The sequence below is a fragment of the Pocillopora damicornis genome, chromosome 2 (genome assembly GCF_964200805.1).
Source record: "Pocillopora damicornis chromosome 2, jaPocDami1.2, whole genome shotgun sequence".
In the NCBI taxonomy this organism is placed as follows: Eukaryota; Metazoa; Cnidaria; class Anthozoa; order Scleractinia; family Pocilloporidae; genus Pocillopora; species Pocillopora damicornis.
The window spans coordinates 12,942,614-12,969,824 of record NC_142671.1 but is presented as its reverse complement, the minus strand read 5'-3'; the positions used below and the strand labels follow the sequence as shown (position 1 = coordinate 12,969,824).

Sequence of the window (27,211 nt, the reverse complement as noted above, 5' to 3'; positions counted from 1 at the left end):
TAATTGGTCCAGTGTTCTAAACAGATATTGAATTTTTGGAATCATCTTTCATTGCTTCTTTGTGATCAGTTGCAATATTCTCAGAAGGTTTAGCATTGTTTTCTTCAAATTTGGTGGTGATATCTTGTGTATTGATCAGTATTTTTAATTAAAAATTCACTAAGAACACACCTGCTCTCTTCTCAAGCTGTGTGAAGTCTGCTTCCTGACCCTAATACTTTCCTATTTGTAATGCTAAAATCTTCTCTTTTTTCCCTGAACCTGGTTTTTGTGTGGTTGTGTGTGTAATCTGCTCCCAGTTTTGACAATGTTTCATTTATTTCTGAAATTTCTAGATTCCACCCTAAACTCCCAGAAGCTGAACAAAGTGATAAGCAGAGATTTGTCTATTGAAGCAGAAGGTAAGATTTGGTGATGTTGTTATAATTTGCATCTGTTTACAGACTCTTTAATCTGTCACTTTTGGTCTATCTTGATCTTAAACTGAACAGAATTTCAGTTGTTGTCTTGTACTTTTGGTGTCACTAAAGGAAAAATTTCTGGGTTATCTGTGAATGTATTACTTTCTCAAAGAAAAAAAATAATAAAGGTAATAAATCTGTTTTTAAATCACCTCATCAAGAAATATCTTTTTTGAATTTTCTTTTGGTCTTTTTCTTTTTTTAATTTCTGTCCTTTTTTACCAAAATTGGGGTGAAGTACATATTATATTTTTTTGGGATTCATATGCCATGAAATCTAAAGGTTTACAATACCTTAGTTTAGACTATTCAATTTTAAATCTTGAAGGGATGTTTTTTCCTCATTGAAAAATAGAAGTCTTTGTCTGGACAGGTTTAATTGCTTTTGACTGTTGCCAAGTTGATTACATTTTTTTCCCCTTTTTTGGGGGGAGGGGGGAGGGGGAGGTTTGAATTCTTTGAACTGGGCATTTTTATGTCATGTAGATTAGATGTCATCATTGTGTATGAATTAACTTTCATTAGATTTTACAATTGATGGTAATGCAAGAATGAAATATTTTATTGTCATTTAAATTTTGGATTTCAGGACAGTGGTATATACCAAAGACAGATGGAAAGTGATATTTTGAAATTCACCTAACATTTATAAAATTGATATAGATTTGCAACCAAGAAGTATTATTAAGTGTTTGTTGGTGATATATACTTGTTCTTGTTTTTGTGGATGACACTTCAACTGTTATGTTTCCTAGTATTAAAAAAGTTGCTTGTGTTTCAATACTGACACTCCTTTTTAACCTGTGGAGTTTTACCATAATTCTTCTTGTTGCTTCTAAAGAATTTTCTTGATGTGAAGTCAAAATAGTGTAATTTTGTTGGTTGAGTGACCCAAACATAAGCTTAGAAATTGTAAACAAAAGTGCAAATTAGCTCTTGTGATTTTTAAAATTCACTTCAAAAGTTGTAGACCAAATTAAGACTTAAGGGTTAGGGTAAGGGTTGGGTGAAATGAGAACTGATATTTTAGGAAGGAAATTTACAGAGTTTGTACAGGTCCAGAAAAACCTGGAAAGTCTTGGAATTTTATTTTGACTTTTTCCAGGACTGGAATTCCTTGAAAAAGACTAGGGAACTGTCTAGCCCAAACCATGGTTTTTTGCAACTAGTGAGCCTTAGGCTTCCACTGTAAGAGCATTGATATAATAAATAAAATTAAAATGTCCCTCCGTTATTATATTTTGGCCTTCTTGATACTGTTTGCAAAAATAAATGTTCAGATAGATTCAACTGAACAGAGGATTGTTTAGGACATGGTTTTGTTGAGCAATGGCTAATCTTTGTTTAAATAGTCACCTACAGGTCCTGGAATGTCCTGGAAATGAGCTTAACTCAAAGAACAAAGTTTTCAGAACTTACATTTTAAGAAATTTTTATAATTATTATTATTATTATTATTATTATTATTATTATTATTATAAATAATGCTATTTATTAGGAGTGAATTGCACTGTTTCAAGTAGTGTGGAGTACCAGGTAAAAGGTGCCTAATCAGAGGTGCATGATCACTTTCAGTCAAAGTTTTTGTGTTATTGCTATAAATTTATCAGCTCTGTATGTTTTTTTTTTTTTAAAGAAAACATCAAGTGCCACAATTATTGAATTGAAATTAATAATCTTCCCAGTGCTGCCATAAATGGTCCATATCACTCCAAATAGAATTATCACTAAGCTTTAAGGAAAATATGAGCTTGTTGCAGTTATTATCTGGTTACTTCTACTGCCTTTCTTTAAGCAAAGCTTACTCACCTCATGTTTTCTGAAACACAATCAACCCCCTGTACCAAATTATTAAAGGAAATAACTCATCATCTATCTTTGAGCAGTAGGCTGAGTTTTTTTATGCTGATATGTAGAAAGATTGAGAAGAGCCAATTAGGTATTAAGTGTATCCCATTTACAAGTTGTGCCAATATTGGCTTCAACCCTTACATTTCTATCTAAAATGTTTGTCATATGAATAGAGACTTGAAATCATTTTAATGTGTAGTGTCTGCTGAAGGATTTTGCACACAGCTTACTAGATGAGTAACAATAATGCTTTGAATATTAAGAAAAGGAAACCACAACGATTTTATGTGACGATTTAAAGCAGCAACAGTGAATTGACATGCAGCACCCAATGTATTTTTATCGCACAAAGCTAGACATTCACAGTCTGGTACTCATGCAACTATTTTATTAAAAATGTATCATAACAAATTTATTATTTGTTGGCTACATTTTGTTAACATTTCAAGTTTTTGCTTGATTGTGTATCAACAATTGCTACTGCGGCCATTGGCAGTGAGCATGCAATGCAATTTATTTTGTTTAAAACATCAGCTCATTATCAACACTAAATGTGTCATTATATTGTACATGATCTTGTCTTAATATGTATTTTTGGATAGAGGATTGGTGCACCAGTAATTTGCATTATTAGGAAATTTGTGTGTGACTGTTGTAAGAGATATGACTGTACTTGAGCAGGTGTCTTTTTCAACTGAATTTAATTATATTCAAACAAACAGAGAAATTGGTAGCAGGTTTCTTTGTTTGCTCTGAAATGAGAACTCCTGCATTAAAACATGGAGCCAATTTATATCAATTATCTTCAAAATGTTGCCCTTTTGGTGAATTTGCAAGAGCTGAATTTTTTAAGTACCAGGATCAAAAGCTTTGTTTATATAATCGAGAGAGGGTATGGCAATTGTGACACAATAATTTACATCGTTCCTATTGTCAATTTGGTAAGGTGAACCGATGAATAATTTATGCAGAACGTCATAGAACATCTTGGCATTATGTTTATAGCAGAATTTCTATTTATGATAACTTCTTAGTGAAAGCACAAATTTTTATGTAAGTTGGTGTACACACAATTTATATTTTGTCATTCTGATGGAAATTTTTACAAATTGGATTGTGACATTATTTTAAACATAAGATATGTGAAAAGTTGCTAAATATAAGGTTTTGTGGTGAATTGAAGGATTACTTTAGACAATCTGCAACTGCTTGCTTGTGTATGGTGTGAAAAGTAGCAAGATATCATTTACTACACAAGTGCTGTTACTTCACTTCTGATAATTGTTCTTTTCCACTTGTTTTACAGAAGAAAGGAGCTCTGAAGTGGTGGCATCTCCTGATAGGGAACTTTGTATCATCAAGTTTGAGAAAGAACCAGGGAAATTGTTAGGTGAGGAGAGGAATTTAAGAGTACTGGATCTTTTCTATATTTAGTGTAATTTCCTCTTTTGTGAATGACTGTTAAGAACCACTTGCCACATTTTTTTATTCTCTATTGGAATTATTGTATGATCTAGAAATTTAAATTGTGATCAAAGTTTGTACAAAATATTAGAGCACTTGGTCAAATGTGTCTGATGAATTTAACAGTAATTTTGTATATTTAGTATGGTTCTTTTGATGTGGTTCATGGTGATTATGTTTTGTGACTTGGTAAGAGTGGCAGGTAAACATGTTTTTTTTTTTTTTACAAGAAAGATAATTTACATTGGCATTTTTCTCTGATAACTTAGGCTTAAGTCTTGAAAAGTATTGCTTTACCACTGAACTGGGACTCTAATAAATATTTTGAATAATCTACCTCACTGTTAGATTTTTAATTGTAAGTTACAATCATGCTTGTATGTTAGACCAAAATAAAAAAAGCAGAAAGAGGTAAAGATGCATACAGAAAGTATACACAGATATTTTTTCAGAGTATTTCCTTTGGGGAAGATTTCAAGAGAAATGAGATAAAATCATGTTTTTCTTGGTTTTAGTGACAGATGTAATGTTATGTATGGTCATTGGGGATGCAAAATGAAAAAGCACTCAGTCCTTAGTTGGGTTTTCATTAGTTATTGTGTTAAAAGCTTAAATTTGAATTTAAAGCTGGGTAGATACTATAGTGCATGATTGCTGAAAATTCAAGGTGCTCAAGTAGTAGCTATAGTTACATGAGAACTGAAACAAAAATAAAATTGCGTGCTTTAACCTGTTTGTCTCTGACGAGTAACCAAGTGGAAATGTGTATACAGTTCATTGTATCTTGTGGATCTTTTGAAACACAAAGTTGTGGAAATTGAGGTCCTCAGTGAAACATTTTGGTGTCTAAGGATTGTTAATGAAGATCACTAGGCAACCTAAATGAAACATTTTAAAAATGGAAAATTTCCCCTTTTCTAACCATTTTTTTGTAAATCTCTATTTAAGTAGCTGCTACAATGCACTCCATGGCTTCTTAAGACTAAAGCTTTTAACCAGTGGCTGGAGCTGCTTGAGTTTAAAACATAACATGCATTAAAAGTGAAATATTTTATACTCATGTTCCTAGTTATCATTTAGAGTAACTGTGTAGTTTTTCAATAAAATCCCTAAATTTCTGGGATGGACCATAAATATATTTTGCCTTTGTGTATTCAGAACAAATAATGGAGCACTAGATGCATCACTGTCATGTACTTGTCCAAATGGCAAATTTCTTGTCTGAATTTCACACTCAAAGGCCTTGCTGATCAAGTAAAAGTGCAATATTTCCTCTTAAAGTCACATTATGTCATGAGAAACAGGTGCTTGTAGCCTGTCTGCACTGACATGCTTGTTTTGTTTGGGTGTTGAAGTGGCATCATGTTTGAAATAGTCCATATATATGTATATATTTCAGCATTGAGCACTTTGTGCTGAGGTAGACTCTACCCCCACATTCATTTATATATATATGCATCCTTTTTTCCTCTTAATATATATATGTAATGTATATTTATAATTTATATATAATTTTAGAGCCTTAAGAAAGAAACAATAAATTGATCGAGCATAATTGTAAATTCAACCTCTCGATCTAATTTACAAACTTGCAGGCATCACTGTTCTTGGTGGTGAGAATTCTAAACGACTGAATCGTGGAATTTATGTCAAAGCTGTGACTGAGGGAGGTGCTGCCTGGAGAGATGGTCGGCTGAAAGCTGGTAAGATGATCACCAGTTGATGCAATTAAATATTAAGAAAAGGAGAACCATTGACCATTTCTTCATAACCAGCAATTTTCCTGATAAAGGAATGATTTAACATGAGAAGGAAATGCTGTTGAGCTCCATTTGTTGTTATTGTTTCTCAGAGTAACCCTTGGTTCACACTAGGCTGAGGTACATGATTTTTCTCAGCTCTACATTTTCTTCCTTGAACACTCATTATGGGGAAGTCATGAAAAATCTCACTCTGGTTAACTTTCAACTCAACCAAGAGTACATTTTTACATTATTGCCAACATTTTATCAATATGCTTGTTACTTTGCAGGTGATAGAATCTTAGCAGTGAATGGCCAAAGTTTAGAGAGAGTCACTCATGAGCATGCAGTGTCTGTTCTCAAAAATGTTACAAGCCCAGTGGAACTTAAAGTATCACAGAGTTCATTCCCTATCTCTTCATTAGGTAAGTTGTAGACTCAATAATGCAACAAAAGGTATCAATTTATGAACCGTACCAGCTGCTGATGTTAGGACAACTCTTTAGCCAGGAGAGCTATTCTGTTAGAGTTTATCTCAGTTTTGGTAGTGGGTGACAAGGAGTGTTGATACTCTTTCCACTCTCCCTTCCCCTATGGAAAGGGTGCTCTCTTCCTGATAGCTTTCCAGCACACATTTATACTCTTGGGTGGAGAAAGACACTATGACCTCTTTTTGCCCAACACAATGAGCAACTCCCCGCCAACACAGTGGGGAGTAAGTTCCTTTGAACTTATTACAGCCATAATTATTTTTAATTACTGTCTTAGCTCACTCCTTTCTGGTTTTCCTTTGAGTCAGATTTACCCTCAATTATGAGGTACCTTTTCCTTTTTCCATCTATGAAAAAGGCCCAGTTTGTTAAGCATGCGAAGGTGTTAAAGAAAATGACACTTTGATAAGGAATCATTGAGGTGGAGGCTAACACACACCTTTGTCATTTCTTTACAATAATTGAAAAATATTGTTCAATGGTATAAACTTGAAAGTAATGCTTATCATGTAGCTCAAAATATTTTGCATTACAAGTAGACATACAGCTCATTAACATGCAATTTTGAAACCTTAGACTCATTATGGCCAGCGATAATAATTGTACCCAGCTTCCTCCTCTTTTTCATTTGTAACAGTAGAGATAGAAAAACGTAAGAAAAATATCCAATTTTTCTTGTGCAGATCTCTCCAGCATTCCAAATATAAGTGCAATCAATGAGGAGCCTCAGAGCCTTGAAATTAAATCTTTGACACCAAGAGATACATCTTCAGCTGAAACTGATCACAAGGAAAGCCAGTCATCAAGAAAACAATCTCCAGAACCTCATCCTTCAACCTTTGCTTTTCCATCAGAGGATGAACCTGTTACTATGATTTCTAAATCAATCCCTCCTTCAGTGATGTCTGTATCGTCAGCATCTTCACGCCAAAGAACAAGTAGACAAGGTGCAAAAAATGTTATTTGAGGCATTGTTGTTAAGGTTGAGGACAGTATCTCTTAGTTCACTCGCATATACTTGTTTTCAGTTCTTTCTATATTTTGTCTAAACAAATTCTTACAGAAACTACAGTTTTTCACAATGTTTCTTTTTTGGGGGACCATACAAAATTATCATCAAATTAGAGAAAGCAACAAAATATAAGCATGGGCAGATAACTAAAGCAACCTGTCAGAGGCAAAGAAGGGACTAGGATATTTGAGGCAGGGGAAGACGGACAGAGATTAAAAGAAAACCAACTGGTAAAACTATTGCTGGCAGTTTCTTTCATGATATACACACTACAATGTAGCTTCTAAAAACCAACACTTTTGAAAATGTCTGTAATAACTTATTGTGCTCAAACTTATTATTAATAACTGCAAGATTAAAAGTCTCTTCATTCTTCATTTTGGTGAACAGATTTTGTTGATTCACACAAAGTTTCCCAAGCAAAGTTCAGCTCAGACTCTGCAGATACCAGAGAACCTAATATTCAACCAATGACTAGAAGTGCACCTCTAGAAGCTAATGTGATCCAAAGTTCACTATTCTCTGCTACTGTGCCACTGGTCTCAGCAAGTGTTGCAAACCCTCAAAGGGATTCCCCTAATGGAAGGCAGGAATCCCTCAGTGGTGATGAGAGTGGAGTTTACAGTGAAGATGCTTTGCCGGTTGGTTAAAAAAATTTGATGTTGAAATAAATAATCATGATCTTTTTATCAGAGCAAACCTTTTCAATCATCCCAAATCTAATTTGCTTTTACCATTTTCCTCATTTTAGGAAAAAGCTTTTGTTGTTGAATTAGAGAAGAGAGATGGAGGCCTAGGTTTGAGTGTCAGTGTAAGTGTTTAAATTTCTATCATCACTGAGCAGAGAAAGCTTTGGACTGATATGATTAGTGCTTTGATTAATTCCCTTAACTAATTTAGTTGGAAATCTATAGTAGGTTGAAGTTATAATTATCATTATCTTTATTTGCCTTATTTACACAATACAAAAAATTTATTTACAGTGGTTATAGCTAGAAGGCGAGGAGACCCAGGAAGCCACCGCGCTTATCAATCAGATACCTCATTCAGTAAATCTCCTTACTGTCTACCTAACAATTCTTATGATGTTATTATTGATAATTTTGTATCGGATCAACTTATCTCCTAATTGATATTTTTCTTTATTCTCGTCACTTTTCTGCTTGATATTGTATTGATATTGCAAGGAGAAATTCTGTCTTAGTCACTTGTGGGAATTTAAGGGTTAAGGGGTAACAGTTGCGGTACTTCTCACTGTTAGCTGAATCTTGTGCTTACAAAGAATTTTAAATTTTTGTTTCTATTAGGGTGGAATAAATACCAGTGTCAAGCTCGGTGGAATCTACATCAAGTCTCTTCTTCCCAATGGCCCAGCTGATATGGATGGCAGGGTGCAAATTGGTGATCGTATCTTGCAGGTGAATGGTATCAGCTTGGTGGGAGTCACTCACAAACAGGCTGTCGAGACCATAAAAATGGCCCCTCAAAGAACTAGACTTGTCTTGGACCGCTCTGTAGCAGTCAACATTCCAAAGTCCTCTGGAAAAAAGGCAAGGTCCCAACCTTCTGATAAGCCTTTTATGGTAGAGCTTGTGAAAGGTGTGGGAGGCCTAGGGCTGAGCCTGGTTGGTGGAAAGGGAGCTGGGGAAGAGCATGGTGGTGAGTGTAAATTTTTATGTACATGCCACACAGAATTGATGATGTAAAATTCTAAATTCTCAAAAGTGTGTTTTCTTTGGAAGTTTGCAGACTTTTTGAACACTTCATTTCCTGCTTGTTTAGGTTTCCTCAGAATCAAGAAGATGTTTCCAGGACAACCTGCAGCATCTTGTGGCAAACTTCAGATTGGCGACATTGTTCTCAAAGTTAATGGAAATAACATGCATGGTGTCACCCATCAGGAAGCCATAAATCATATACGTATGGGTCCCCAAGAAGTAAAGCTTCTTGTTAAGCGAGACCCATCCTCAATCCCTCCATCTCTTTTACAAAGAACAGGGTCCAATGCCAGTGATGTGGACCCCGCCCAAATTCTTGCAGACATCCAAAATAAGCTGAGAAGTGATCATTCACCGTCGCTAAGTACACGGTCATCAGATTCATCAACCAGAGGACGGCATTCACCTAAAGAAGAGATTGTAAAGGTACAAGAGTCCTCAAACACAGAGGCACCTGTCAGTTTGAGGTCTAGTCTGATGGCCACTGAACCAGTGAAGTACCCTGATCACTCTGAATTCAATCGCCCTGAGCTTGTTAACAGAAGCTCTGAACCAGTCATTCAGGTCAAGACTGTGCACAACACTTTAGTATCAACAAATTCTCCTCCTAATGTGATATCAGTCAGACCAACAGAAAGTACCAAAATCAGTAGACAAGAGGCTTTCCATCACAGTGAAGAGGATGAAGATGGGGATGTATCTTCCCTTGGTGATGCACCATTAGCTGAAGATGAGTCAAGTGATGTGGAGGACTCACGGAGAACATCTTCAATTGACATTATCCCAGCTGATCACTCTATATATGATGTAGCAAATGTACAGGAACTTATGGGGAAACTTTCCATCATTGAATCTCAAGAGGAAGGAAAGGTTCAGCCCAATGTAGCAGAATCAGTAAAAGCATCTGTAGTAAGTGATGGTCCACCATTACAGGAGGAAGTGGTTTCCATTCCGTCTTCGTCAGAGTCTGAGGGGTCTGATGTGGATGAAGTGGAAGAGCTTATTGAAAAAGACAATGATGAAGCAACAATTTCCACACCAAAAATTGAGGATGAAAAAAAATCTGCAAGCATGACTCCTAAGGAAGAGGTATTGCAATGTTCTTTTCTGTCAGTCATGATCAATTTTTAAGTCTATGGTGCCTGTGAGTCTGTCCTTGAACATCCCCATAATTTGTAAGACCCAATATTGTTAAAACCCAAAATTCACTTCTCATCACTCAGTCACTCTTTATTTCCCCTTCTCTCACTCCTGTGAACTTTATGGTAAGTCCTCCAGCATGTAAGGTTTTTGCATATCCAGGTTAAACAACTAGTATTAACCTAATTGTTAATTTAACTTGGCCACCGTAAAGAGTTTCAAAGCTGATGTTTTGAACATAAGCCCTTCATCATGTGCTCTGACAAAGGGCTAATGCTCAAAATGTCAGCTTTGAAACTCTTTGCAGTGGCCAATTTATGTTATTAACTTGTTGATAATACCAAATTACCCTGTTATACTCTCCCACAACACAGCACCACAGTTTCTCTAGAAACTTGCCCCTTTTTTCACATGTCCAGTTCAAATTCCTGCACCACTGATAACTATTATTCAGTAAACCTCCTTGGAATTGGTCAAAATTTTAAAAGTCTGCTGAGAAATAATGTTTATTTCATACCGATCAAGAAAATAAATGTAAATGAATGCGAAAGGTTTCTGTACCATCCAAGTAGTAATGTGATCCAGTTATGATATGTCATGAATCACTTTATGGTGAGCAAATGGATCCATGAGTATTTTCTGAGATGTACTTAGAGAATCACACAACTATCTCTTGCATGAAGCAAAGAAAAAGAACCTTCAACCAAGTTCTCTAAATTAAAATATTATAAATCCTTCTCATTCATGAACAGGTATTATACATAGATTTGGTGAAAGGTTCTGGTGGGCTTGGTTTCACTCTGTCAGGAGGAGCAGACACTGTTGGCGGGTGCTTTGTGCGGGATATTGTTGGTGGTCCTGCTAAAGAGGATGGCCGTTTGCGTCAGGGAGATCAAATACTGATGGTAAGGAAACACTAGATTGTGAGATGATGAATGTAGTAGCAAGTTTACAAAATAAATTCAGTGGCAATTCAGTGGTAAGTTGACAGAATAAGATTAGAGGGATTATTTCAAAGCTTGGCATCAGATGGTCCAGTGCTGCCCCACTCTTCTCTTTCATACCTATTTTGGAGCACATGTTCAATCTAAAAGTTAATGAGAGAAAGCTATCTGAACACATGTCAACTACCTTGCAAAACTTGAGATCTCTAAGGGTTCTGTATTAGTGGATGCCTTAATTGGCTGATAGCTTCTTTTAATTCATTTGTTAACTTTATTCATTGAAATATTCATTTCATGTCCCTTACATTTTTCTTCCCTGCATGGTGATGACTAAAAATGTATCATAAACTGCTCTTGGTCTACTGGTATTAAGATCATGAGTTCTTTTTTTTTTCTTCCGAAGGTGGATGACAACAATATTTCAAGTATGAAGCACATGGATGCTGTCAATGTTTTACGAGCTACAAAGCAGCATGTTAAACTTGTAGTGCTTAGAAGACCAACAGGGGTGAGTTCCAAAGTACATATCTTGTTTCCCCTGTAGGTATTTCTATGGAATGTGTTGTGCTCCTCTCTTCAAATGGCTGCTTTCCTAACTTAAAAAATTTTAGCTTTTCATAGTTTGGCTCAATCCACTTAAGCCATGTTGGTACATGTTAAGATGTCCAGGTTAACCCTTTGGCTCTGAAGAATGACTAGCATCTGACTTCTCTTTGCAATATCACCACTTAAATAAACATTAAAGTCATGAGATTAAAGGAAAAAATCACCAACAAAAGAAGCACTTAACTGTCAAACAAATTCTTCTTGTGGACACCTTAAAAAATGTACAGCGACTGGTGTGGAGAATATGAATAATGGCTCAGTGAATGGATGATGCACTTAACTTCCTTGATAATCACCTGCAGGGCAGGTGATTTTTGTATAAAACAATTGTCAGTTTGTGTGATTCTTGCCAGAGCAGATTAGCCAATTTGTTCAGAATGATGCAAACTTTTGTTTAGCGTGGGAATGGGGAAAATACAACAGAGATTCAAGTTGAAACCAGGGAGCTTTTCTAATATTTCATTTCCCAAGGGAGGGCACACAAGTCAGACTTCACTTAGACTTGCAAAAGCCCAAACAATCTTCATCCAAATGCACAGAGATAGTGATACATAGGTAGTTGTACCATGAGCAAAAAGAAGATATTAAATTGCTTATAAATAATTATTTGCTTTCCAGCTTGTGGGCTCAACTAAGTCAGGCCCAGTGGAAGTTGTCAATCTGACAAGAACAACCCAAGGTAGAATTGGTCTGTTGATTAGAGAGGGTGAAGACCAAAAGATTTATGTTGAGGATGTTGTCCCAGGGGAGCCAGCAGCTACTCAGGGGAGTTTGCGACGAGGAGACAGAATTTTAGAGGCATGTATTGTCATAGGTTTTTTTTAGTATTATAAGTGTTAAAACACAGTTAATATTGGACTTTCACTAGATTTTATCACTTTTAATCAATTTTACACAATTTGTAAATCTAATTTACTTCCATTTTCAGATCAATGGCACTAAAGTAGATGGCCTCGGCTTTGTGGCAGCTAGACAGCATCTAGATGCAGCAAGACCAGTTGCTAGGTTGTTGGTGGAAAGAAGACCTTGCCAAGTTGAATCCAAATATTCCATGAATCAACAGACAAGCCCTGAAGTCCTTAGCCCAACACAGTCTCTTGATATCCCAGATGAGAACAGGACTGGTTCAAGTGATGATGCATATGACAGCAGAGATGAAAATGGTGAAAGAAAAGAGATTGATGATGATGATGAAGAGGCCAAGGTGTGTCTTTGACCATTTTTCTGGCTTTGGTTGTTTGATTGACAGATAGAACTGTTTACTCTTTAAACAAGTAGCACTCCTTCTTGTCGCTTTTTTCAGTGGAACTGAAGATGTATTGTAGAACACGTGGAAGCACATCCCCATATCTATTGTGATTTTATTTCTCAGAACTCCTACACAAAAAAAAACAGCCAAGCTGGCTATACATCAGACACATTGCAGTACAGTTGCTGTGACACAGTTATAGTCAGCTGTTAGTGTATTCAAACATTTGAAAATTTATTTGGTATGAAAGTACGTTTAGGAGAGCAATTCTTAAGGGTTCATTTGTGTTTTTCTAAGAAATTTTGGTGACTAGTATACTCCAGCAAAACCAATGTATGATGTGCATATCTCGGTTTAATTTGTCAGTAATCAAATTGATTTAGCTGTAATTGTTAAACTGTTTCAAAGACATTACAAAATTCAGGACCTATGAATACTACATATGGTTACTAGCTTTATTTCCAGATTTAGTTAGCATTCAACATGTTACAATCCAGTAAAGAGCAGGGGAATTGAAATAGGAAAAATACAATTCAGTGGCAGAGTGAACAAAGTGATCTCTAGACTTCTTAAATCCTCAACCACCTCACAATGGTGACATATTTAAGATTTCAGTTTTTTTTCTTTTATATTTCCTGATACTAGGGTGAGCAGTTTACCATGAAGCTTGATAAAGGTCCACGCGGATTTGGCTTTAGTCTGGTTGCTGCACCAACATTTAATTCAAATGTGAGTGAATGATATAATTTTGGTATTCAAGTGTTCTTGACCAGTGATTTGTCACCTATTGAAATGTTTTGTTGTCATGATTGTGTTGTAGGCCCAAGGAATTTTTATCAAGACAATAAGCCCAGGAAGTGTTGCTGAGAGTGACGGCAGGTTAAAAGTTGGTGATCAGATCTTGCAGGTATGATTGTATGTTATGCAATTTGTATTAAGAGAATTTTTTTCTGTGTCTGATACTCATTTTATCTTAATCAGGTCAATGGAGAAGATGTTCAAGGTCTCAGTCATGCAAGGGTCATTGGTATGTTAAGAAAAATTACAGGAACAGTGGAACTGGAAATTAGGAGGTATGCACCTCTTCATAAAAAAATTTTTTTTTGGATTTGGAGAACACACACTACAAACTTTGAATGAAATCAAACTTTTAAATTATGTGGCTGCCTATTCTGTTGAACAAGGAAGGAAGACATTTTCAAAGCAACAAGTAATTAACAATTTTTACAGAATTAGAGGTCAATATCTGCCCCTTTAACAACACAGTGGTGAATGAGTACAGTTTAGTAAAAAAGAATGAATTAATTTCTGTGAACTGAAAAATGATCGGAAACTGGACTCTGAGCCAGCCAGTCAATGAATAAGTGAAACACCACTTTCCTTGCTAATGGGTGGTATATTGTTAGGAATTTATACCCATTAAGTCAATATAAAACATAAAGAAGCTAGATTTGGTTATTTGTTGAGCAGTTTTTGTTTTGTTTTTCTATCTAACAGACCATCTAAACTGTATGGAGCAGATGCTTCTGTGTCTTCACCAAAGGGATCCTTAGGATCATCAGAGGCCACAAGAGCTCCTTTTGAAAGAGCACCTCACTCTGTTGACCTTGATATCACCTTAGAGGACAAGGACAAGGTATTTTAAAATCCTTGAACTGAGTCACCATGATCTTAAATTTATTTTGTGCCTTATCATCTTGTAAAAGAAGTACTCTTACCTGATTAGAAGTGTACCATTGTATCCGACTTAAATCTTTCTGTTGATATAATCCTGTCAATAACCATAAAATGATCCTAAATAATGCCTAAACTTTTGGTCAAGCCATAAATTCTTTATTTAACTGGTCACTGATTTTAAAGCCACATCTTGAAATAAATGCAATAAAAATATTGAGGCTTAAGATATAATACACTTAATCTTGCTGGGAAATTAATACTAATTAGTAGCAAATCTTGAAAATTGTGGGCTGATCGAAGGCTGAAGGCTGAAGGCATATGACGTAGTTTCCCCAAATTTGGTTTCTCTCTTTGTAAATTTGATTGCAGCATTTATGCCCCCGGCCATGTATTAAGTTACATTTTCAGTGATTTCTTTAAAGATGTTCTTTAGATAAACAACCTAATGATATACCACAGTCTGTTAACATTTGGCCTTCAAATGAATTGAGGTTTAGCAATTTGAATATTACAAGGATGGCTGACTGATTATTTGTTGCAGTGCTAAGGTAACAGATTTAAGAATAAAATGCCCCAAGGGCATGGAAGTTAAATCAGATATCAGTCTGGGCTGCACCTTTTCCTGTTATAAGATATCTTTCGTTTTAACTAACATTATTTATCAGTTAAATTCCCTTGATTTTCATTCATGTTCTCACTGCATGTCAGAGTGGGATTCTCCTTAACTAAGACAAGATTTTACAGAGGACAGATTTAAAATGCTTACCCTTCTCTTCGCAGTAAGTTTTAATTTTGGTTTTTTTTGTAATACTCCAGCCAGACATGATTTGACCTCAGGGTTGCATGAGTAAACAGTTTATCTCTGGCTGAAATACTTGGATTTGTTAACCATAAAATGAGTTTAAAATGGAATAAATTGAATTGTTACATCTTTAATTCATATCTAAAAACTGTATAATCATTTAAATGAAATATCAATGCAAATGGTCAGAAAAAATTTACATAACTTAAAGAGATACTAGAAAAATTGCTCTAGATTTAATATTAGAAGTACTAAAATTAGAGCTGTTAAGTGGAAAAGAAGAGGGTTGATAAATTTCTTACTGAGAGGAACTTTGGTTTGAATCTGTGATTAATGACTTGGGAAAGAGAGCTTGAAGTAACCTAGCATGTTGTATTTGTTAGTTAATATACTTTTTCCCCAAAGTTACAATTTGAGTATCTCAAGGATAGTATGGGTTAATTTTACAGTAACAAAACATGAAAGCAAATGCTAACCTTGCTCTGCTATCAGCACATAAAGTTGAAATTAATTTCAGCTTTTCAATGTAAAAAAAAAACTTAAAGGAAATACAGTTAGGAATTTAGATAATTATGAATATCAATGTTCAATAAAACATGGCAGTTTAAATAGCTTATTTTATTAAGTACATAAAAAAAGTAATTGTTTTAAATTTCAATAAACATTAAAATAAAATGTCAACTTAAAATTTTGATTGTGTTATTGAGAAGTAATGGGGTAAGAGTTAAATATTGTCAGAACAAAACATGGCATTCTTAAACAATTATTCAGAGTTTTGACTCCCTTTTACAGACACTCAGTGGATCCACTAACATACAAGATGAAGATGATGTCACTGAACTTTTGAATGCCATCTCAGCAGCAAATGTTAAATCATCACCTCCCACAAGTCAAATCCAACATGAACTACCTAGGTTACAAAAGCAAGACACGGATTCTGTTTTATCATCCTTACTTGGATCACTTGAACCTCCTCCTTCACCCCCAGAGTCTTTGCCCTCAATAGATCCACGTGAGTTTGACTCACAGTGGGAGAGTGGTTACAGTGATAATGAAGCAACTCCAGATTCAGTTTCTATAAAATCCCGACAGTTTTTCAAAAGTGGATCTAGTCCACCAGCAGGCTACACCAATATAGTTCATGATATGAGAAACATACCTAAACCAAGCATTAGTGATGCACATGAAGTTAATCATACAGATGTGAAACAACTCAGCTCACTATCAAATAATGGACTTGCTCAAGACAATAGCAATGGAGACAAAAGTAGTGATGATGATGATGATGATGATGATGATGATGATGATATTGACATTGACGATGAAGATGTATTTGACATGCTAAGAGGCAACAGCCAGCTTATGATTAACATGTTGAATGAGCCTGACGCCACATTAGGAGAGGAGACAGCCGATGGTAACCAAACAGACAATCAAGATCTTCCTAGGAATGGGAATTCTCTTGATGAGATAGGAAGACCATCTGATGTGCCACCACCAATCCTAACCACACCTTTACCCTCAGATGATGATGAGCCACCAGTCAAACCACCTCCAAGAGTAGAATCTTTGCCAAAGTTTTCAGGGAATAATTCATATTCTACACCAGTTGTAAATGGTACAGTTAGTGGACGTGACAGGTAAGATTCAAATGAATTTACTTTCCTAATTTGCATGTAAAATTAAGGTCTCATCAGCATACACCATTAGGAATAGAGTGGTACTTTTTTAATGGGAGGGTAGAATTGTAGGATAGGTTTTTGGATAATTGATGAATAGACCAGTTAACTGAAAAATGAATAGACCTCAGAGAGGATGGCAAGTAAATGTAGTTAGTTTGAGGTCTGCTCTCTTGACCATTATGAGATCAAATCCAGATTGTGGATATACAGTGGTGTACTTGCATAAAGATTGGACAGACCCATCTCTCACTAGCAACATCCTTCCATTGGAGTGCTTTAGAGTATGAATACTAAGTTTTAATTTTATTTTGTGTGTTTTGCTGTAGTAGAGAGGAGCCACTCACTGCAACAGAACCATTGATTGATGTGAATGAAAATGGTCGCTACACAGGACATCAGCTCAATGACCTTATTAGGACTGTACAAGAAAAGCTAGACTCAAATGTTCCTGCAGAAGAGTTTAAGGTGTGTACATCAAAGTTGGCTTTTGGTTTCTCTTGTAGGAACTAATGCCAATTTACTCGTATGAAAATGGTTCAGAATACTTTGATGCAAATTTCCTCTGCTAATGTTATAGGCACTGAGAGAGATAAAACAAACAGATGGGTGTGATACAGGGAAGAGATCAGCAAACAAGGAAAAGAACAGATACAGAAATGTGCTGCCTTGTAAGTAATTAATCTGTGGTCATCAATGCTTTACATGACTGTGCTCTTTTTTTCACCCTACTTATAATGATGAGAATTGTGGTAAGAACCTGGTTTTTTTTTGTTCAGGGTACTTACTAGATTAATTTATTTTTATCTCTAGTTGACAAGACAAGAGTTAAGTTGAGTGGAGATGGAGACAATGATTACATAAATGCCAGCTATGTGAAGGTGAAGTGTTTGTCATTGAAACTATTTGTCCTATGTTTTGTGTGCCAAGGCCAAATGGAACTATCTGCTAGTGGCTGACTTACGGAATTATGTGTTTCTTTGGCCATACCCTGTAAGGGATCCAATGTGCTCACTTGATTTATAGTTTTATTCCAGTTTTACTCAATTGGTTGTATTTCATGAACATTTCAGATTCCAGTTGGTGATGACATCTATCACTACATTGCCACTCAGGTATTGATAAGAATGTATTTCTTATAGACTGATAAGGAGAGTGCCCTAGCCTCCTACATTGATCACATGATAGTTGCAGCTAACCTCCTGATCAGTTAGATTCCTTGAGTAGAATTGTGATTGTCTTTGCATTAGTGAAAGATTTCACTTGACTGAACTCAATCATGTTTTTGTTTTAGGGTCCTCTCCCCAATACTACTGAAGATTTCTGGCAAATGATCTGGGAACAGGAAGTGATAGTTATTGCAATGGTAACACTAGAGCAAGAGGGAGGAAAGGTAAACAATTTCATGCTGTTTATTATTTTTTTGTGTCAAGCAACAATTGAAATTTTATATACAAGATGATGCAATTTATTACTCTGTCTATTACCTGTAGGGATTACCCAAAGGCTTGAATATCTACAATGTTTTTTCCTTAGGTGAAGTGTCACAGATATTGGCCTGAATCTGAGGATCAACCTTTGGTTTTCAGAGAAAGGTTGGTGTATACATTAACTATTAAACAATAAAGAACTGTTTAGTTGGTTGATTCCTCTGACTATTTCAATACACTATCAAGCATGATTTTGATGAGAATTTCGAAATATACCAACTTTTAATCTTTAACTATCTTACTGACAGCAGTTGTACATTCATTTCACATAATATTCTGAGGTCATCTGGCTACAAAAAGAGAGCTTCCTCTTGCAGAAATTGGTTGCTTAATTTTGACATTTTCCATTTTGTCTTTGTTTAATGAAGTATGTCAGTGAGTCTTCAAAGAAAGGAGGATTTTGATTCATTTGTTGAAAGAGAATTTGAAATCAACAACCTTCAGGTAGAGTTGACAAACAACCTTTTACTGGAAGTAATTTTAAAAGTAGTTCTTGATTTGTTTGTGTGACTTAATCTTTGTTGTATAATGTTATCTTAACCCTTTACACCCTAACATCAGTATTTAGATTCTCCATACTGTTATCTATACATTTCCTAAGGTACTGAAAAGGAGAATTTGTTCAACAATCAATAGCTTATTTAGTTGGTGATCATTTTCTTTATTCTCATGATCTTAAATGAATAATTCAGCAGTATTATTGTAAGGAGAAACTAGATGCTGGTCACTCTTAGTGTTTAAAGGGTTAATGCGATGCAATCGGGTTAAAAATGGGGCAACCAAGGCTGGAAAAAATGTTAATATCACAACCTTTGGTAAAATCGATTTGAGGGCCTTTGCACTTCTTCTATGTACCTCTTCTATACACTGTAAGTTGGTAATAAAAGACATTGAATAAAATTTGTGTAATTGATTGTAACACTACCTTAATAACAGTGTATGTTACTTTGCTAATACATATGATTGTGTCTTTTAAAATCTATAGACTGGTGAAACTAGAACAGTGTCTCACATTAACTTTACCACATGGCCTGATCATGGTGTACCAAAGGTAGTTTATTAAATCAGTTTTCATAATAAACACATGCCTTTTATTTATAAAGCAATGAATATGAGTTATTTATCAATCAAGGAAAATAACACTGAAAGTTTTACCATTTTACTCTGTCAAAAGAAATGAGGGCTTCAGTGCAAACCTGGGTTGTTTTCTCAGAGGGACAGAGGGCAAGTACTCTCTTACTAGTTTTTTGGCTGTCACCTTGCATGGCACCACTTACTAAGGAACTGTAATGTACTTAAATTAAAAAAAAAATCAAGGGCACATTCACTATTTTTTATGGGTTCTTTGAAATGCGGAATTTTGACATGTAGGCGTATTATGAATTGAGCAAATATTTTTGTTTACTTCCAGACTGCTGTGGAGTTAATTGAGTTTGTTCGATTTATGCGGCTTCTGGCTGATGGTCCAGGGCCAATTGTTGTTCACTGCAGGTGAATTTACTTCAGTCTTACTCAACAATCATTCTCTAAAGCAGAAGGAAAAATGTTGAAAAATTCCTCAAGATCTGGTGTTTTTAGTAAAATAACTCCAATGACGTGCGGAGCAACTGAATATTGAATTACTTTTTAACGGTATCTTGAAAAGTACCAGTATTGCTTCAGTGTCATAATCACTTTGTGCTGGGTGATTAAATTTTATGTAACCCTCAACCAATCAGTATGCTTCTATCTCTATACTCACCTGAGCAATCATACCAAAATGTCTTAGTATTAAGGGGACTCTGGTATTCCATTTCGTTACTGGTTAGTAGTGAGAAAAATGTTCTCTTACTGGGGAGAGTCAATGTGACTCCACCCATTGCTCATGTTTTTACAAAATAGCCATGGCAATATTGTTCAAGAAAATAGTGTCTAATTTTTTTTTCTTTTTCCATGCTGTAGTGCGGGAATAGGTCGGACTGGTGCTCTCATTACAATTGATGTGGCCATGGGACTCATGGAGAGGGATTTATTGGTAGGCTATAGATTTTACAAAAGAAAAAGATTTCTTGTTGAGTCAACACAGTTTTTTTGTATGTTTTATTACATCATAAAAATGAGTGAGTTGAGACAAGCAGCTAGTCTATGTCATGTTTTTAAGTAGCCAATTTGCCTGTTGAATCCCCATGGGGCATATGAAATTGCCAACCATGGAGAGATCATCTTAAGCAAAATCCAATCGTGATCCTCTGGATGTTGATGTCTATCTGATTATGTTGTGTGCATTCCATTTTGCAGTTTGATGTTAACAAAATTATCAGGAATCTGAGAGAGCAAAGGCAAGGCATGATTCAAACCAAAGTAAGAACACATATTTGATGGTTTTTTTAATCAGAGTTTTTGACAAATTGTAAAAAAAACTTTGAAAATAGAAGAGCTTTGTTGCATTAAGTACACCACAAAGATTAGAGACTGTTATCATTTGGTTGTGACATCCTTAAAGTAAAAAATGATCTAAAAAAATTTGTTATTTCTCTCCAACAAAATTGTTACTGTTAGAATTTCAGTCCGTGTGATGTTTATAAAGCTCTACCTAGGTTAGGATTTGGGATAAATAATTTAAAAGATGCTACTTATGCAAGTGAAAGACATATTCCTCCTTGATTCAACCCCTTCCACCCTAACATCAGTATCCATATTCTCCATACTGTTCCCTATACATTTCCTTTGTTGCTGGCAAGAGAACTTGTTTAACAATCAAGAGTTTCTTTTGTTGGCAATCACTTCCTTTATTCACAGGTGTTAAGATGTGATTCAGGGGTGACATTGTAAGGAGAAATTAGATTTTAGTCATTCTTAGGGGTCAAAGGGTAAACCACTTTTTTGGTTTTTTTTTTTTTTTTTGACAGGATCAGTACATTTTCTGTTACAAGGCATGTCTGGATGTGCTTCAATCACTGAAAACTACCTAGAGGAGTCATTTTACCTATGTCATTGAATGACAGTTGCATATCATGTTCTTTACATGAAACCATTTTTTATAAATTCCCAGGTATTGTTAAGTTATTTGTACTTCATATTCCTCAAGAGGCATTTTTTAGGTTTTAGATTTTCTGCCCTTTTTAATAAAATATATGTCCTTGTGCTTTTAACTTAGCTATAGCTAGGATGATATATAGTTATTTTAAAATGATAAAAAGTTAGATATCCTTGTGCTCATTAACTTAGCTATAGCTAGGATGATATATAGTTATTTTTAAATGATAAAAAGTCAAGAATATTTTAATATTTGCATTTACCATGGTGTGTAGAATCTTAAGTCACTACACATGAATATGTATTTGCATCACATTGTCTTAAGCACTATTTCATTTGTTACGTTCTGCAAATATACAGATAATATATGTGTTCATAGTATTGTAGTTATGTCGTGAATTTATGAATACAAAACTTGTCTACTGGAATAGTCAAGAATGGAGTGATAACTGCAGTGAGGTGTTACAGCTAGATATGAATAATTCAATGTTTATCATTAATGATAACATAGCAGGAGGAGGAAAATTATTTTTTCCTTCATCTGTTAAGTTATTGGTAATGATATATTCTAGAAAGGATATCTACGTACATGTTTACTGGCTGGGCATCACTGTGATGTTTGATTTCTAACACCTTTTTTTTAAAAGAAGGAAATTATTACCTGTAGACATAAACACAACATTTTGTCAGTTTTGAAGCATATACTTAAAGTAAAGTACCAGTACTTAAATAAGTTATTACAGATATGTTTCAGTTCTTATCCTGTTTGATACCTTTTTACATCTACAATAATTTTGTAGCTCTACTTGTCTGATGTTGTGTGTAATTATTGCATTTGAACTTCAATTTCTGTCATGAGTATCTTACTGTTAGAGATGAAAAAACAATGTCTCCAGCCATCCAGTAGTGTTTTAATAATTTATCATATAGTTTTAGAGAAAATTGTAATATTAGAGCCTTGGCTGCTAAGGACTGCACAAAACTGATTTTTGGAGAACAGAGTTGATTTCTTTGGCAACCTGTGAACTCCTCTGGTCTTCAAATCTGTGTGTGTGCTGGGGGAAGAGGGGAGAGTTATTCAGATTTATCTGATTTTAGGCTTTTTACTGTATATATGAGTTTATATAGTACAAGTGTTGACAAGTCATGTTGTAGATTATTCTAAGCAACAGTTGTAACCAATTCTAAACTAAGTGGATTGGAGTAGCAATACAATGTACTATAAGTTAGAATAGTTTATTCTAAAGCTCTAGCAATTGAGCTTCTGTACCATGGCAGGAAAACAACATATAAAATGAATGTGCATGTTAACTATCAGTGAATAGGGTGAAATAATTTTCTACATTTTAATGAGTTATTTTAAAATGTCCAAAGCATTAAGCACAGTTCAGAAGAATTGTGAGTGCAAATGAAGTAAAAAGTTTGCCTTTGAAGAGCAACAAATTATTTTACCACTTTGTTTGGATGTGTTCCTTTGCAACCTTTTTAATACCCTTCCAAATGGAAGCACTTAAGGTTATCGTTAGACTTTGGAGGCGATATTCTGAGATGCCTTGGTACTTCAATGCACCTACCCCAGGGTTTTAATAAGCCTTGACAGTGGGAAATTCTAGTGAATTATCCTCCAATTCGGTACCTTCAGAGTTTCATCAGTTGTCAAAGGGTGAGCTCAAGGGCTAGAGGTCTGGTATTGTTGGGGGGTTTTCGTGAGTATCATCGGCCACCAAAAGAATATTCCAGGGTATCATAATCTGGGTTCCTACCCCTCCCCTAATCCAACAACAGCCAACTTATAACAATTTAGGCTTAATTTTGGGTTAGGGGAGGGGTAAGTGCACTTTTACTAAGAGCTGATATTGATTGGTTCTCACAAAGGGATACTTTGAGGTTGCAGGTTGGTATTTTTAGTGCACCAAAGTTCATGCAGAAAGAATCCTTAAAATGTCCGGAAAACCCCCCAAGAAACTTAAACTATAATAGACATGTGTTAATTTAGGAGTGGATTCGGTAAAACCACCGCTCTGTTAGGAATTAATTTGGCTGTTGTAGTTTTTTAAGGTATTTTGTCACAATTTTGATCCACCCTTGGAGAAAAATGTTGGGGGTAACTCAAGGGGAACGTGAAATCTAGTAAGGACTTTCATCTTCTTTAAGTAATTTTTAATGGACCTCCTGTGGCCTGGCACTTCTTTGGTGTAGTTTTACTTTGGGTGAAAAAACTAAAGAAAGTAATGAGGCCAAGACAGAGGTAACAGATTACACCATACTCTTTCACCAATACTCATTTACTAAGGGAACATCAACACTGAGGCATGAGAGAATTGGTAAACAAACATTTTTTTTTATCTCTTCAATTAGGTTTGTTATGAACCGCCCTGCCTCTAGGTCCTATTCCTCAATAAAGTTAAAAACATTTACACATTATAACTGATTGCAACCTGGTCAGGATGTATGTTGCCAAATGACAATAAAGCTATCATAAAACCTTGAGGAATTCTTACACAATTTTATTCCCCAATCAGCCATCAACTACGCTATAGAGGCGATCGTGAATGAATACATTCATGACAAAAGTCGACTGAAAGGGGTCTGTAGTCTCTCAAAATTCGTGTTAACTACCAAATCTGTACAATGTACCAACAAGTTTTAATAATTATGCCAGTTAACTTGTCCGCTATATACTATTTGTGCTATGTCTTAATGAGGAGACAGTTCACTGCCTTTCGTCATAAATTCCCTGCTTTTATAATTCTACGGCGCCTTCTTCTCGTTCAGCAATGATCCCCACTCGAAGTCTGTCAACTTCACGTAAGTAATCTACACCGACATACACTAGTCCAGCGCTGGACGCCAGCGCCATAATGGCTCGAATCACTTTGTAGTCTGGGGAAATCTCCTTAAAAATCGCCCAAAGCATCAAAGAACCAAAGTTGAACATCCATGTGCCGAACAAACTCCATAAGAGACGTTTTGACCTAGGAGAATCCATGACATCAAACACGGGTCTGTTGTACAGATATGTGGCCATACCAATCCCTGACAAGGTCAGTGCTCCGTGGAACACAACTGATCTCGCATTCTTTCCGATGATAATCTGCTCTGCATAAACTTTCATTGAATGAAGTGCAAGTATAGAGTAGCCAGCTAGACCACCGTAAGGTAGGTATTTCACAAGGGCTTTCTTCGCATCTCTCAAACTAATACTGGCCGCCATTTTGAAATTCCCGTAGATAGTGTCCAGTCCCTATGTGTCAGCATTAGATTCCATCAACATGATCTCGAGACCGAAATTACGATTATCGTTATTTCTAAATTGGCACCAAATTTATGGATATAGTAATTTCGTGGCACTCTTTACCAATGCTCTTTACCGTGTTAAATAAAGAGAAGGACTCGGTTCCACTGTCTTACAACATTCAAGATGGCGGAGGAAAGGGGTAAATGTGCGTTCAGTTGTGATCAGCATGATCTCGACACCAAGATAACGATTACCGTTATTTCTAAATTGGCCCTGAAATAACGAATATCATAATTTCAGTGCATGTCTGAGACCTTCGGGCTCGAAGCTTGGGAACTAGTATTCAGGGAAAGATAAAATGGCGGCTTACGGCGGCGAAGGAAATCTCAGTAGTTTAATATTTAGCGTGAAAAGGCTTGGGTGTTGTGATCTGGTTCTCAAGTAAAAAAAAATCACGGTCTGCAATGGCCCTACCACCTTTTGAACAACAAGAAAACATTGAAACGGTGGTAAAAAGCAGCAAGTTTCGAAGTCTAAACGAAAGATGGGTAAGCTGAGTTTCAGTCAAATATCATGACATTTGGGATGTAATTTCGATACCGAATAAATAGTTCTTCATGGTTACACACGCATAGGATTCTGTTGTGTTCACGTGAAGGCCATTTCAGCCATTCCTGCCACTTGTAAGTGGTAGGAAATAAAAGATATGTATAGTTGTTTCGTATTGAAGCCCTGTGAAATCACAAATTTGATTTATTTCTTCTTTGTTTTAAGTGGTCATTATCCATTACTTTTGGAAGTCGATGCTGATGAGAAAGAAAAAATGTTTATGATTATTTCTTCTCTCGAACATTTTACTATTTAGGTACCAAATAATCTTGATACTGAAGATCATTGCATCCATTATGAAAAAATTACCCTTGATTGCTTTGTCAACTGGAATGTATAATGTAATATACCTTGTGATTTGTGGGATTTTCACAAGTAAACTAGAAATACTTGAAGAAGTTAATGATGTACTTAATGCAGAGCATTTGGTACAAAGTCTGCTTTGCTGTAATCTACCTGAAGGTGCTTTTTACATGCTAGTAAGACTTGCACAGCTCAGTCAAAATGTTTTTGAGTAGTAGAAAAGCTGGCCAAACCTCTTCCTGAAAAGCAGTCTGAAAAATGTGAAGTTAGCGGAAGGTACTTCATTGTAGGCGGCCAAATTGTAAGCTGCCAGCCCATTTTGAGCGAGCAGTAAAACTCAAGATTGGCTATTTTAGCTAATTTTATTGAGAACCAAATTCCCAGCAACGGGCACAATTTTACTGGGCTATTTGTTATTTAACTACTTAGTAATATTCTTATTAAAATTTACTGCATTCCTTTCTAATAATTTGCTGCTGATTGTATGCTGTATATAGCTTATGATTTGTGTGATTTTCACAAGTAAATTAGAAATACCTGAAGATGGTAATGATGTACTAGATAATGTACTTGATGCAAAGCTATTTTGGTGCAAAGTGTGTGCCTTGTCCGTAGGTGATTTTGCATGCTAATAAGACTTGTAATTCAAATAATACACATCAGCTGGAGTGGGAATATTAAAAGAAAAATAATAATATTTAGCTATACCAAGTTCTGGTTTTATGTCCAAAGTGTGTGCCTTGTCCGTAGGTGATTTTGCATGCTAATAAGACTTGTAATTCAAATAATACACATCAGCTGGAGTGGGAATATTAAAAGAAAAATAATAATATTTAGCTATACCAAGTTCTGGTTTTATGTCCAAATTAAGCACTTAGTTGAAGATCACTGCACTGCTCAGGTCCAGAAGGCTGAAAGAGTACTGTCTGCTGTTAGTTTGATTTTTGTCATTTCTATTGATTTATTTTATTTATCAATGTTTCTTTGAATTGTAATTCATTGATCTCTTTCAATAGTGCAGGTTCGCTCATGTAACCTAATCTCCCACTTATGTATGTATGTATGGATGAGCTCAGTCAAAATGTTTTTGAGTGGAAGGCAAGCTGGTGATAGTAATAGGCAGCAGAGGCTGAACCTTGTCTTGAATGGAAGTGTGAAAAGTGTGAAGTTAGCGGCAGCTATATTGTGGCAGGCAGCCAAATTGTCAGCTGTGGCACATTTTGACTGGGCTGATTGTGTGTAGTATATATGTGCACTTCTTTTAGGGTGTTAAACAGGTTAAAGTACCAAGAAATCCTCTGTGATAACTTGATAATTCAAGATGTAAAAATTTTAAATAATAAGGTAAAGCTTGATCATTCTTAAGAGTTTCCATTTGTTCTGGAAATTTGGGGGAGGGTCAGGGGAGCATTATTTATACATAAATAATGTACATAAAAAGTAAAAAAAAAGGACCAAGGTAAAATCCCAATTTGTTTTAAGAGTTAATTTTATCAAGAGAAAACCCTGGATATAGCTTGGGATTTGTGTGATTTTCAAAAATTGTTAGGAACCTTGTTAATTTTCAGCTTCAAGAACACAAGTACATAATCTTTAGTGCAGCCCTCTTTTCTCCCCGCCATTATTCTAATTTTTTTATCAAGTTTCCTTTTTCTTGTGTTCAATTAATTTATTGTCTTTACAGGTGAAATTTTAATATTTGCTAGCACAATTATCTCTG

At 35.5% G+C, this 27,211-nt stretch overlaps 2 protein-coding genes across 4 annotated transcripts in view; one reads left to right on the top strand and one right to left on the bottom strand.

The window, feature by feature from the left end:
* Nucleotides 1–22,792, top strand: part of LOC113674771 (tyrosine-protein phosphatase non-receptor type 13) — a 41,478-nt gene extending 18,686 nt beyond the window's left edge. For 2 of the 3 annotated variants that reach the window (XM_089197590.1, XM_027191267.2), the window contains exons 26-55: nucleotides 336–401; nucleotides 3,619–3,702; nucleotides 5,372–5,479; nucleotides 5,809–5,943; nucleotides 6,693–6,956; nucleotides 7,412–7,662; nucleotides 7,773–7,832; nucleotides 8,329–8,680; nucleotides 8,804–9,828; nucleotides 10,632–10,784; nucleotides 11,227–11,331; nucleotides 12,048–12,227; nucleotides 12,358–12,633; nucleotides 13,324–13,407; nucleotides 13,499–13,585; nucleotides 13,660–13,751; nucleotides 14,176–14,314; nucleotides 15,950–16,797; nucleotides 17,166–17,304; nucleotides 17,417–17,507; nucleotides 17,650–17,717; nucleotides 17,910–17,951; nucleotides 18,131–18,229; nucleotides 18,373–18,431; nucleotides 18,695–18,770; nucleotides 19,312–19,377; nucleotides 19,738–19,817; nucleotides 20,268–20,340; nucleotides 20,604–20,666; nucleotides 21,215–22,792. In XM_089197590.1, the coding sequence (XP_089053716.1) occupies nucleotides 336–401; nucleotides 3,619–3,702; nucleotides 5,372–5,479; nucleotides 5,809–5,943; nucleotides 6,693–6,956; nucleotides 7,412–7,662; nucleotides 7,773–7,832; nucleotides 8,329–8,680; nucleotides 8,804–9,828; nucleotides 10,632–10,784; nucleotides 11,227–11,331; nucleotides 12,048–12,227; nucleotides 12,358–12,633; nucleotides 13,324–13,407; nucleotides 13,499–13,585; nucleotides 13,660–13,751; nucleotides 14,176–14,314; nucleotides 15,950–16,797; nucleotides 17,166–17,304; nucleotides 17,417–17,507; nucleotides 17,650–17,717; nucleotides 17,910–17,951; nucleotides 18,131–18,229; nucleotides 18,373–18,431; nucleotides 18,695–18,770; nucleotides 19,312–19,377; nucleotides 19,738–19,817; nucleotides 20,268–20,340; nucleotides 20,604–20,666; nucleotides 21,215–21,277 (5,228 nt within the window). In that variant the 3' untranslated portion in view covers nucleotides 21,278–22,792. The remainder of the gene's footprint in view (nucleotides 1–335; nucleotides 402–3,618; nucleotides 3,703–5,371; nucleotides 5,480–5,808; nucleotides 5,944–6,692; nucleotides 6,957–7,411; nucleotides 7,663–7,772; nucleotides 7,833–8,328; nucleotides 8,681–8,803; nucleotides 9,829–10,631; nucleotides 10,785–11,226; nucleotides 11,332–12,047; nucleotides 12,228–12,357; nucleotides 12,634–13,323; nucleotides 13,408–13,498; nucleotides 13,586–13,659; nucleotides 13,752–14,175; nucleotides 14,315–15,949; nucleotides 16,798–17,165; nucleotides 17,305–17,416; nucleotides 17,508–17,649; nucleotides 17,718–17,909; nucleotides 17,952–18,130; nucleotides 18,230–18,372; nucleotides 18,432–18,694; nucleotides 18,771–19,311; nucleotides 19,378–19,737; nucleotides 19,818–20,267; nucleotides 20,341–20,603; nucleotides 20,667–21,214) is intronic. The other variant, XM_089197591.1, reaches the window with a different exon arrangement.
* An 813-nt stretch (nucleotides 22,793–23,605) lies between these two features.
* On the bottom strand, nucleotides 23,606–24,687 carry LOC113674770 (uncharacterized). The gene has a single exon (XM_027191266.2). It carries the CDS (start codon nucleotides 24,553–24,555, stop codon nucleotides 24,085–24,087), a length of 471 nt encoding a protein of 156 aa, XP_027047067.2. The 5' UTR covers nucleotides 24,556–24,687; the 3' UTR covers nucleotides 23,606–24,084.
* Nucleotides 24,688–27,211: the final 2,524 nt, after the last annotated feature.

Bases quoted from the DNA above. Each gene is read 5' to 3' on its own strand.
- LOC113674770 (XM_027191266.2), bottom strand. From the start codon at position 24,555: ATGGCGGCCAGTATTAGTTTGAGAGATGCGAAGAAAGCCCTTGTGAAA.